The 11,996-nt window shown below is 35.9% G+C and overlaps 1 protein-coding gene across 7 annotated transcripts in view; it reads right to left on the bottom strand.

The window, feature by feature from the left end:
• The window catches only part of MYO9A (myosin IXA), a 295,878-nt gene that overhangs the window by 91,483 nt on the left and 192,399 nt on the right, over positions 1-11,996 (bottom strand). For all 7 annotated transcript variants that reach the window (XM_060097070.1, XM_060097072.1, XM_060097075.1 and 4 more), the window contains 5 exons: positions 6,370-6,450; positions 4,494-4,604; positions 3,505-3,627; positions 1,184-1,333; positions 52-371 (listed from right to left, as the gene is read on the bottom strand). In XM_060097070.1, coding sequence (XP_059953053.1) covers positions 52-371; positions 1,184-1,333; positions 3,505-3,627; positions 4,494-4,604; positions 6,370-6,450 — 785 coding nt within the window. The remainder of the gene's footprint in view (positions 1-51; positions 372-1,183; positions 1,334-3,504; positions 3,628-4,493; positions 4,605-6,369; positions 6,451-11,996) is intronic.

Raw genomic sequence — 11,996 nt, 5'->3', positions numbered from 1 at the left:
TAAGAAGTATTTGACAAGTGAGGAATTTATTATTATAGCAAAAAAGATTACCTTTGTCTTGCTCTGAATCCTCTACATAGTGATTGCAAAAGGATAATTTTGTTCCTTTGTTCTTGATACCTCTTACTTTCCCTGTAGCCTTTCCATCTCGCCTGTATGCAGATAGCAGCCATGTGCCTCCGCCTATAGTGCTCCCTCCATTTCTGCTGGATGACAATGGCTGCAGTCCGGAGCTCCAAATACCGCTGCCTCTCTAAGTGGGCACGCCAGGAAGCTTGAAGAAGAGTGGCTGCGCTAGCCATAACTAAAGCATCCTGCTGCACAGCTGCATCTCTGACTTGCTTCTGATTTAGGTAATTCCTCCAGAATCGCTGTGGGGAAGACAAAATAATAAAAACTGTTGTCATATCTTATAACACATTCTCACAGAAATTTCTTATGTCATAACTAGAGGTTAAGTGGCTAAACAGCTAAACTGTGGGTGGTTCAAGTAAAAAAAGTTTCCTTTTCCAGATATGCCTGGCTAAAATAACTATTTTAGATAATATAACCTCAATGAAGTTAATTATACAACTTAAAGTAATTTAAAACTTTTTGATGCTTTCATGCCCTACAAATTAATTTTAACAAATTACATTATATTCTCACCTACAATTTGCCAATATTCATGGGTTTAAGGTCAATGTGTATACATTGCAAAGATTAAGATATTAAAGATTTTCTTGTACAAACAGTAAAGATCCTGCGGAAAACAGCCATCATATAAATCAGAGGGAGAAAATAAAAGATAAATGTAAAATATGATACCTTTCATCCAAAATGAATACATAACAACAACAATGTACATATAATTCTCAAATATCACTCAGAAAACTAAAAATAATTTGCCAACAAAAATTAAGGCACATAATTCCTTTGCCCCTAATCATACCTCGCAAGACATTATAACTATAAATTCAATTTAATTTCAATTTAACTCCATTAATATTTATTAAAAGTCTATTATTATATGCCAGGTAATCTGTTGGATGCTGTGAACATTTAACAAATGAGTAGGACACATTCTCACCACTGAAGAAATTTACATTCTTACTTAAATGTTTCACAGTAAAACAGTTCTAGTTACTAAAACACTGGCTAAATAAACTAGCCAATCTCATGCAAAGAATCTTTTGTTTCCTACCTGGATGATAACGGATGCCTGTCTCAGATGGAGGAAATGCTGCCTACACAGCAAGACCCTGAACCATCGCTGCAACAATATGATTCTGCGGAGCACCTCTTGGTGAAGCAGATCTTGTAGGTGTTGTCGTTCCTGCTCCTTTAGGAACACCTACCAGAAGGAAAAAAGATGAAGCATACAGCTTAAGAAGAAATGAGAAATTTATTTCATGCATCATCATTCCTATGGTAAGCTTTTTTAGAGAAGAACAGACATAGTGGCAGACAGGTACAAGCAGTACTGATAGATATTTCCATCAACTTAGCCAAAGCAGTCATTCTCAAACTGGAAAGGAGGCATTAGAATATAGAAGGGGAACTGGAAAGGTGAACATCACTACAAAAATCCCAGTGCCAGAGACTGTGATACATTATTCCCTTGGGAACTTCACCATTAGAAGCCAATGCAGTACTGGTAATATTAATATGTCATATTTTTCAAAGATGTTGGAGTGGGGAAAAAAAAGATGACAACCACAGATTTTAAAGTTTGATCATAATATGAATAAACCAATAATGATAGTCTTTTTGAAACCCAGCATGCGTCAAAGGCTTCTTGCTGCCCAAAGCTATTCATCAGTTTACTTAGTTACTCCTTCATTCTATTATAAATCTTTAGGAATTTAGGGGGATACAAAGATAACTTAGACATAGTCCCTTTGGAAACAGGATTTACACTTCAACATCAAGAGCAGGTAGATATTAAAAACTGTATATATTTAAGGTGTACAATGTGATGTTTTGATGTATGTATAAACGTTTTGAAATGATTACCACAATCTAATTAACATATCCATCACTTCCCATTTTTGTCAACAATTTAAAAATATTCTTAGAAAGTACAGATAGATATTAGATACCCAAAGAGGAAAACAGTAGGCTATTCAGGGCAAGAGACAGAGCAAAACAAGGAGTTGGAAATAAGAACAAAGGTACAGGGACTCCCCTGGTGGTCCAGTGGTTAGGAATCCACCTTCCAAGGCAGGGGATGTAGGTTCGATCCCTGGTCGGGGAACTAAGATCCCACATGTCACGGCACAACTAAGCCCACATGCCGCAGCTACTGAGCCCGCGTGCCACAACCAGAGAGAAGCCTGTTCACCGCAACGAAGATCCCGCCTGCCGCAACTAAGACCCAACACAGCCAAATAAATAAATAAATAAATTTCTAAAAATGTAAAAAAAAAAATTATTAAAAAAAGAATAAAGATACATACTGGGACAATGGAACAATTAATAGCTTGAAGTGGGGCTTCCCTGGTGGTGCAGTGGTTAAGAATCCACCTGCCAATGCAGGGACACGGGTTCGAGCCCTGGTCTGGGAAGATCCCACATGCCACGGAGCAACTAAGCCTGTGTGCCACAACTACTGAGCCTGCGCTCTAGAGTCCGCGAGCCACAACTACTGAGCCCATATGCCACAACTACTGAAGCACGCGCACCTAGAGCCCGTGCTCCACAACAAAGAGTAGCCCCTGCTCGCCAACAACTAGAGAAAGCCCACGCGCAACACCAAAGACCCACTGCAGCCAAAAATAAATAAATAAATAAATAAATAAATTTATTAAAAAGGAAAAAAACTGTGAAGTCACAACATGGAGGTTCTTGAAAAAGAGAAAGATGTTTTGATTTAATGAGGAGGTTATAAGGGGATTATTATTGAGCAGGAGGCTGACATAAAGTATATTAAGATGATGATTTTGACACTATGGGTAGAGTGAGTTAAATGGAATAAAAAATAGACTGGCATTAGATGATGGATCTGTTTACTATAAGAGAAATGTGTGAGAGCTACAAAACAGAACTAAAATGGAAACAGTAAGAATGGAGAAAAAGGGAGAGATGTGAGAAACATTTATAAGGAAAAAAACAGAAACAGAACTTTGTAAAATGGTTAAAGTGAAGGGTAAGCCAAAATATGATTATGGTTTCTAGCCTAAGAAACTAGAAGAAAGGTGACAGAGAAAAAGACTAGTTGATTAGTTAAAGACAGTAGGGGAATCTGGATAAGGTCACTTTAGGCAAATTGAGTTGATAATTACAGTGCAATACCTAGGAAGAAATGCTTTTTAAGCAGTTAAAATTACAGGCAGTACTAGAGCATTGGCCATAAGCTCTTTGATTAATACTGACTATATTATTAAGTAAAAATCTTGGCCTAATCGATTTCCCTATGGTATCTGGTACACTTTCTTATAAACATTCTCCTCAGCAAAGACTGCCATTATTACTTATATACAAAAATGCACTCAATCTGGCAAAAGCTGTATATATTATATTTACCATGGATTTTCCAACTTGATAATTATCTGGATTAAGATGTATTTTCCTGAAGAAATCCTGAATGTTAAATTTGGATGGAATAATATTTCGGGGAAGAAGTACATGGAAATGGCTCACAAAATCCTGAAAAGTGAAAAGAAAATGTTGTAAAATCACAAAAGAATTATATGTAAACAAAATCCTAAACTAGCTAATTGTCCTTTTATTGACCTTTTTCTCATTATTTTAAACAGGGTGAAACCAAGAATTTACTTGTTAGTTTAAAATATTTCAAAAGGTTAATTAGTAAAATGGTAGGGGGAGATAGTGATTCCTACATATTTTGTTATCAAAGGGGAATGAAAGAAGACGGGCAGAAGCTAATTCTCCCTTTGAGAAAGCTGTACTAAAGACAAAAGAAAAGGTTATTTAACAAAAATCTGAATTTTTTAGCAGAAAAATAAGCAAAGGTGACAGCTATTTCAGGGTACAACTGAGAATAAAGCTTTCCCTCAACAGTAAAGACCTGCTCAGCTGCTGAAAAGCTTCAAAATAATTTCTATATCCATAGCAGCAGTAGCTGATGAGAACAGTTGTGAGCCTTGCTGGCAGCCTCCTATGTAAGAAAATCCTGCTGAGAAGACTTTAGGAAAAATCAAATGGGATCTTTTCTTTTGAACTAGATAGTTCTGATTGAAGTAGTTCAATTACTGGCGTAATCAGTGTGAAGAACTGCCATGTTATGGGTAAACTTATATTAACAAACATTCAGATCAAATGAGAATAGCCAAGTAGTGGATTCTATTACAACACAAGCTTAATGAGATTGCTGTCATTCAATGGAAATGAGTATTCTCTATCCCTCTTCAATTCTGTATACAAAAGATAGAATATAAAGGAAGAATCAGGAGAAATAAACAACAAGTGAGACCCAAATAAAAAATAAGCAAGGCATAGGAATAATTTACTTGATGTACAAATATATTTAAATATCACTATAAAAGCATAACCTGGAAAGAATATTTGCAGCTGTATCCTGATTGGCGAATTCGAACTGTCTCCAGCATCCCAGTGTACCGAAGCTGTCTAAGTACCAAGGCATCACTGAACCTTAATGGCAACTAAAACAAAGCAAATGGAAAAAAGATTAACCCAGGAGAATAGATCTCCAAATTAATGTTTGTCTTATAAGTGTAGTTAAGTTTTGAATATCTAGGAATTGACTGGAGGCCGTCTGGTTAAGATACAGCAGAGGTGGTGGGACAATCTCACCTCCCCAGCTGGTAGCTTCAGAAAAGTTCTAACTGCCTGACCAAAAGGAAAAAAGAGACACCAAGCTTCCAGGCTTCTCTACTTGCAGAAGAAGAGGGCCTTCAAAGCTCAAAAGGAATGTAGTTGCCCACAGGCCACATAGTCTAGTCACTATAAAATTTGTAACAAGGTTAATCTACTTATACATAGTCAAGACTGTCTATATTTTTATTAAGTAAGATTTTATCTACAATCTCACTCAGAAATGACTTACCCCACACTCTTCCAGTTGCCTTGGTTAACTTGAGAGCTGACATATTTCTTCTTGTATGACTAGTACAAGGTTAAAAGAAGTTTACTTCCCTAGTTTTTGCTGATGATACTGGTATGACACATTGAAAAACAAAAAATTCCTATAATCCCTGAGAATTGATCTCTCATTGTATAAGTATCAATAGGGAAGAGGCTAAAGGGAGGCATTCGATCATCACCAGTCATGACACTTTGTCACTCCTAGGTATCTCATAGGCATATTTTTAGACATTCAAAAGAGGCTGTATTTGTAGCTTCTGATATTTCTCCCTATTCTCTAAATACTATTTTCAATGATCCACTAAGGCAATCCCAAATATTTTCCTGCAGAAAGATGGGGCATACCAGCTGTCAAAAAAAAAAAAAAAGTCAAGTGGGCAACTTATGTTAAATAATAATAGCAGTTAATATTTATTTTGTACTTATCCTGTGCCCTTAAATACTTCATTAATTGAACGCTTTGCATAGCAAGAATAACAAGGACTCAAACTTCTATTTAACTGTAAATAAAATGGTTTCCTCTTTTGTCACTATAAAAGAATGGCTAACATTTACTAAGTGCTTAGTATGGGCCAGGAACATTCTAAGTACTTTATAGGTATTGACTCATATGTATTCACAAAACACTATGAGGTTGGTCCTACAATTCCATTATATTGTTACACAGATGAAAATATTTAAGGCATAGAAAGGTTAAGTAACTCATCTAAGATCACAAAGCTTATAACTAGCAGAGCTAGAGACTGCTTATTAAGAATTAAGAAAGCTGAACCTAATTCCTAAGACATTTTAGCAGTTTGGGCTAGAACTATTTTTTTCCTATGATGGACATAAAAATGACAACTGTTTACACTTAACAGATATATTTTGCAAAGCTCTAATAAGGGGGACTGTCATATAAAACAAGAAGAAGTCAAGAATGTTGAGTATCTTCCCTATTTTAAAGAGACAAGAATCTCTAAACATGAAAAATGCCATGCAAGTTCTGTAAGAATAATTGATACCTTATATCTAAACAAGAGACATTAACCTTGGTACGGGTAACAAAAGTTGCATAAAATTCTTTTATATGATGGAATTTCAAGAGATTTTTGCTTCCGTAGGAGATGCTAAATTCTAGGAGATGCTAAATTGAGCCCATATAAATACTTTTCAGGCAGGTAAGTGAGGAAATAAGAAGGATATTCATAGAAAATACAGAACACCGTTTTCCTTACAAAGATTATAGATAGCTCTTCCCCGCCACTTATTCTCCTTAGAAAGAATTTAAAGCTTGGTTTGAAGTAAGCTGAGCTAGAAGCTCTTATTTACAGACATTTTTACCTTTTCGGCATTGGAGCGAATGCATTTTACAAAATATGGTTCTGCTTGACCAAGTGTTTCCATCAGCTTGCTTAATGAGGCCTGCAATACAAAGGAATATAATTAGCACTTACTCTCATTCCAAACTGGCAACGAATGGTTTATAAATATAAACAACAATGTTGGTAAAATATGCAAAAAAAAGTGGTATACATAGAAATAGGTTTGTTTCTGAAAAGCACATTGTGTACACTGCCATACTGATTAAACTGAGGCCAGTTAAGGACGAGGATGGCGTTTAACCTTAAAGCTGACAGACTGGCAATAGTAAATACTGCAGATATCTTTTATAGTAATCTAAGTCTATAATAAATTTTTTACCTTTCTTCACATTTCATGAAACAACTTTATTCAAACTCATGCAGTCTCAGAGTAACTTTGGGAAAAACATCCAGTAGGGTATCCAGGAAGGTAGTAATCCCCTGCTTCAGTTTTAATGTTTGAGTATGTAGTGATGTTCCCTCTTTCATTCCTGATGCTGATAATTTGTGCTTTGCCTCTTTTTTCCAGATTAGTCTGACTGGAGGTTTATAAATTTTCTGACATTTTCAACGAACCAGCTTTTTTTTTTTTTTTTTTGTGCTACGTGGGCCTCTCATTGTTGTGGCCTCTCCTGTTGCGGAGCACAGGCTCCGGACGCACAGGCTCCGCGGCCATGGCTCATGAGCCCAGCCGCTCCGCGGCATGTGGGATCTTCCCGGACTGGGGCACGAACCCATATCAGCTGCATCAGCAGGCGGACTCTCAACCAGTGCGCCACCAGGGAAGCCCCAAACCAGCTTTTTTATTTCATTGGTTTTTCTCTATTATTTTTCTGTTTTCGATCTCACTGATGATTTCTACTTTATCATTTCACTCCTGCTTGCTTTGGGTTTAATGTTTTTCTTTTTCTAGTTTCTTAGGGTAGAAGCTTAGATTAGTGACTTAAGGCCTTTCTCCTTTTCTAATAAGAGCATTTAATGTTATAAATTAACCTTGGAGTACTGATTTAGCTGCACTGCACAAACTGTGATATTTTATTTTCATTCCATTTAAAATATTTTCAAAATTGTCCTTCCTCTTTGAGTCATGTTTTATTTAGATGTCTTTTTAATTTGCCAAATATTTGGGGATTGTTATCTTTATTTTATTGATTTCTGGTTTAATTACAGTCAGATAACATATTTTGTTTATTAGTGTCCTATTTATCTATTGGCTTTTCAGCTACATCTCTTTGTATTGTTTTGTGTGTGTGTGTCTGCTCTATGGATAACAATATACTAACCTAACCGCACAGTATACTTAGAGTCAATATTTTATGATTTCAAGTAAAACTCAGAAGTCTTACAATCACATAGACTCCTATTATTGCTGTCATATATATTACATCAACATACACATTTTTTTACTTTTAGGTGTTCTTTTCGTGTGTGTTACTGTAATATAATACACATAATATAAAAGGCGAATCATAAATACACAGTATGATGAATTTTCACAAAGGGAATACACTCTTGAAACCAGAGCCCAAATCAATGAATAAAATATTATTAGAACCTTAGAAGTCCCTCTGTGCTCCATCCCACTGAACTTAGCAAGATCACTGTACATAGGCTACCTGCCTCCACCCTCCACACCTCAACCACGGGTAACCATTATCCTTACTTCCAAGATGGTAAGTCAGTTTACCTACTATTAAACTTTATATAAAGAGAAAGATACACTATGTACTATCTTGTATTTGTTGCATACAATTGTATCTTGTACATTTTCAGCACTATATAGTAGTGATTCATTATATGACTATACCACAGTTAAGTTATCTGTTTAGGATGGATATTTGGTTGCTCAAGTTTGGGCTGTTAGGAATAAAGTTGCTATGAACAATCTTCTACATGTCTTTCAACTGTTTTCCAAAATCCCTGCATCAATTTATATTTCAATAGCAGTGCATAAAAATTCTGGTTGCTCTACATCCTTGCCAATACTTTGCATAATCAATCTTTTTTATTTCAGCCATGCTGGAAAGTGTGTAGTATTATTGCCTTATAGGCAGTTTTAATTTTCATTTCCCTGATGAATAATAAATAATATTGAGGATGTATTTGATAGGCTTATTGGCCTTTTGGATAACATTTTTTTTTTTTTTTTTTTTTTTTTTTTGCGGTATGCGGGCCTCTCACTGTTGTGGCCTCTCCTGTTGCGGAGCACAGGCTCAGTGGCCATGGCTCACGGGCCTAGCCGCTCCGCGGCATGTGGGATCTTCCCGGACTGGGGCACGAACCTGTGTCCCCTGCATCGGCAGGCAGACTCTCAACCACTGCGCCACCAGGCAAGCCCTGGATAACATCTTTTGATATAAGAGAGTTTTGCTTGTTCAAGACCTTTGCCCATTTCTATTAGGTTGTCTTTTCAAGAACTGATTTGTGGTTTTTCATATATTCCACATATAAGGTCTTTTTTCAGTTGTATTGCAAGTATATGTATATACCCTGTAGCTTGCCCTTTCATTCTCTTAGTAGTGAGTTTGTTTTTAACAGTTTTATTGAATTACAATTTACATACTATAAAAATGTATCCATTGTAGTGCATAGATCAATGATTTTTTTAGTAAATTTATACAATTGTGCAACCATCATTACAATCCAGATTTAGAAATCTTCCACCCAACCCCTCAAAAGGTCCCCTCCTGCCCATCTGCAGTCAATAACTGCCCCCGCCCAGTGTCCCAGGCAACCACTGGTTCACTTTCTGCTGCTATAAATAAACCACCTTTGAAAAAAATAATCCTCTTTAGACATCTTTTCCTCTCACTATAAAACCAATATGTATCTACTGTAGAAAACAGAATACACAGATACATGTTCGAGAATAAAAATCAGTTTGGTTGAGTTTGTGTAATGACTTAATTCTTAGTTCCAGAGGTAGAACTAGAAGTAGATTATTTTCTTCAAACCGGGCCTTTATGCAGAGAACTCAGATTTCTGCCAAAAAACCCAAAGTTAGAAAAACTCTTAGCCAAGGAACAGAAACACTTAGAATTTCCACCACTACAAGCAAAGGACGACACTGACTAATGATGTAGTGGTGGATATATTTCCCAGCAATCTGTGGGTCTCTGAGCAGCCAAGCATGCGTGTCTTGTCAGGCCAAGAGAGGGGCAGTAGTTTTATCCGCATGTTTCAGCAGATATAACAGCAACAGCATGTGCATGACCTATTATCCTAAGTGAAAGCCACAAAACTCCTTTTAAAGCATTAACTGAGCAGACACATGGTGCCTATGAAGTGGTCTCCTTTCATATACAGCTCTATGCATAAACAATGCATAGTTTTTGCCTTATGATCAAGTTGCATCATCTCGCTCATAACTTAAGACTTTAGCTACTTTATTTGACAGTCTGGTGGCTAAAAGGATACTAACATTTGCTGGCAGTAGAAAAAGTCTCAAAAGAGAATAATCCAGAGTAGGGTGAGGGTGGCTATTTATCTAACCACTGAAATAAGAAAAATATACATATGGTCTACCACCTTGTTATTTGTTTCTATTTGTTTAATCTGCTCTTTCTTTTATCCTGCCTTTTTTAAACTGAGTATACAGTTGATGCTTAAAACAACACAGGGGTTAGGGGTACTGACCCTCTGTGCTGTTGAAAACCCACATGTAACTTTAAAGTTGGCCCCCGGCATACTTGGTTCCACCCTATCTGGAGTTCGAATCCTGAGATTCAACCAACTACTGATCGTGTAAAACTGTAGTGTAACTATTGAAAAAAATCCATGTGTAAGTGGACCCATGCAGTTCAATCAAGGATCACCTGTATTTTATGATTCCATTTTAGTTCTGCTATTAGCTCATTACCTATGATAAGCTTTTATTTTTTTAAGGATTTCTCAAGACTTTACATCTTTAACATATCACAATCTGCCTTCAAATAATGCTACACCATTACCTGTATAGTGTATAGTATACAGGTAATGCTGTAACTTTACAAGAGTATAAACTTTACAACAGTATAAACTTACATTTAGCCCCTCCCTTTTGTGCTACTTTTGTCATACGTTTTATTTCTACCTCACAATATATTATTATTTTTTCTTCTACAGTCAATTATCTTTCTAAAAAATTAAAAGAAGAGAAAAAGTATTTATTATAGTTAATTACACTTCTATCATTCTGGCAATTTAGTGTTTTGTATAGATCCAAAATCTATGGTTTTCTCATCATTTTTATCCCAAATTTAACATTCTTATAATGTAGATTTCCTGGCAATGCATTCTCTCAACTTTTGTTTGTCTGAATAAATCTCTATATAACCTTCAATACTCATGTGCATAGAATTTTAGAGTGACAATTTTTTTTCCCCTTTCAGTTTTTTAAAAATACTATTCTTGAATTCTGCCTTTCATAGTTTCTGATGAGAAACCTACTGTTATTCTTATCTTCATTTCATGGCACATAAATGTTGTCTTTTTTCTCTGGCTGTATTTAAAATTTCTCTTTTTAACTGGCTTTAGCAATTTGATGTGATGAGTATTGGTGTGTTTAGGTTTGTTCTGCTTGGGATTTGTTGAGATTCTTTGATCTTTGAGCTTATATTATTCATAAAAATAAGGAAATATTTTGGTCATTATTTCTTCAAATTTTTTTCTGTATCCCCCTCTCTTGACTTTCCTTCTTAGATGCCAATTACACCTATGTTCAATGATCTAATATTTTCCCACAAGTGACTAATGCTTTTTTTCATTTTTTCCATCTTTGTTATTTCTCTCTGCACTTTATTTTAAAGTAAATGTAACTTCTAATTCACTACCTCGGCAAATAGGTGTTAATCCCATCTAGCTTATTTTTATTTTCAAATATTACATTTTTAATCTTTGAAAGTTCCATTTGAGTCTTTTTCATATCTTCTATTTTTTTCTCATCATTATTCATGTTTTTCTTTGGACATATTTATATGATTTATAATAGCTATTTTGAGATCCTCATCTAAATGCTATTTCCATAATCTCTGTCATTTTTAGATCTATTTCTTTTTCATTTTTCAATATTTATTTATTTATTTGGTTGCACCGGGTCTTAGTTGCAGCAGGCAGGCTCCTTAGTTGCAGCTCACAGGCTCCTTAGTTGTAGCATGCAAACTTTTAGTTGCGGCATGAATGTGGACCTAGTTCCCTGACCAGGGATAGAACACCAGCCCCCTGCATTGGGAGCATGGAGTCTTCACCACTGCGCCACCAGGGAAGTCCCTAGATCTGTTTCCAATGATTGATTTTTTTCCTCCCTTGCTATGGGTTGCTTTTTCCCTGATTCTTTGCATGCCTAATAATTTCAGATTGGATGCTAGTGTGATTTTACATTGTTGGCTTTTGTTATATTCCTTTAAAGAGCAACAGACATTTTCCCCTGGGGCTGTTAAGTTATAAAGGATCACTTTGATTCTTTCAAGACTTGCTTTTATTAAGCTTTGTGAGGGCAGGTCCAGAGCAAAACCTTGGCATTTGTTTGGACTCCCTCTCCCTGGGCTATAGCAAACTGCCTTTATGCAGTAACCTGGGACTTGCCTCATTTATTTCCCTCTTCTCAGGGATCATAATCCTGCAATGCTT

Source organism: Mesoplodon densirostris, chromosome 4, assembly GCF_025265405.1.
Source record: "Mesoplodon densirostris isolate mMesDen1 chromosome 4, mMesDen1 primary haplotype, whole genome shotgun sequence".
NCBI lineage: Eukaryota > Metazoa > Chordata > Mammalia > Artiodactyla > Ziphiidae > Mesoplodon > Mesoplodon densirostris.
The sequence above is the reverse complement of the archived record's forward strand: the minus strand, read 5'-3'. Positions and strand labels throughout refer to the sequence as shown.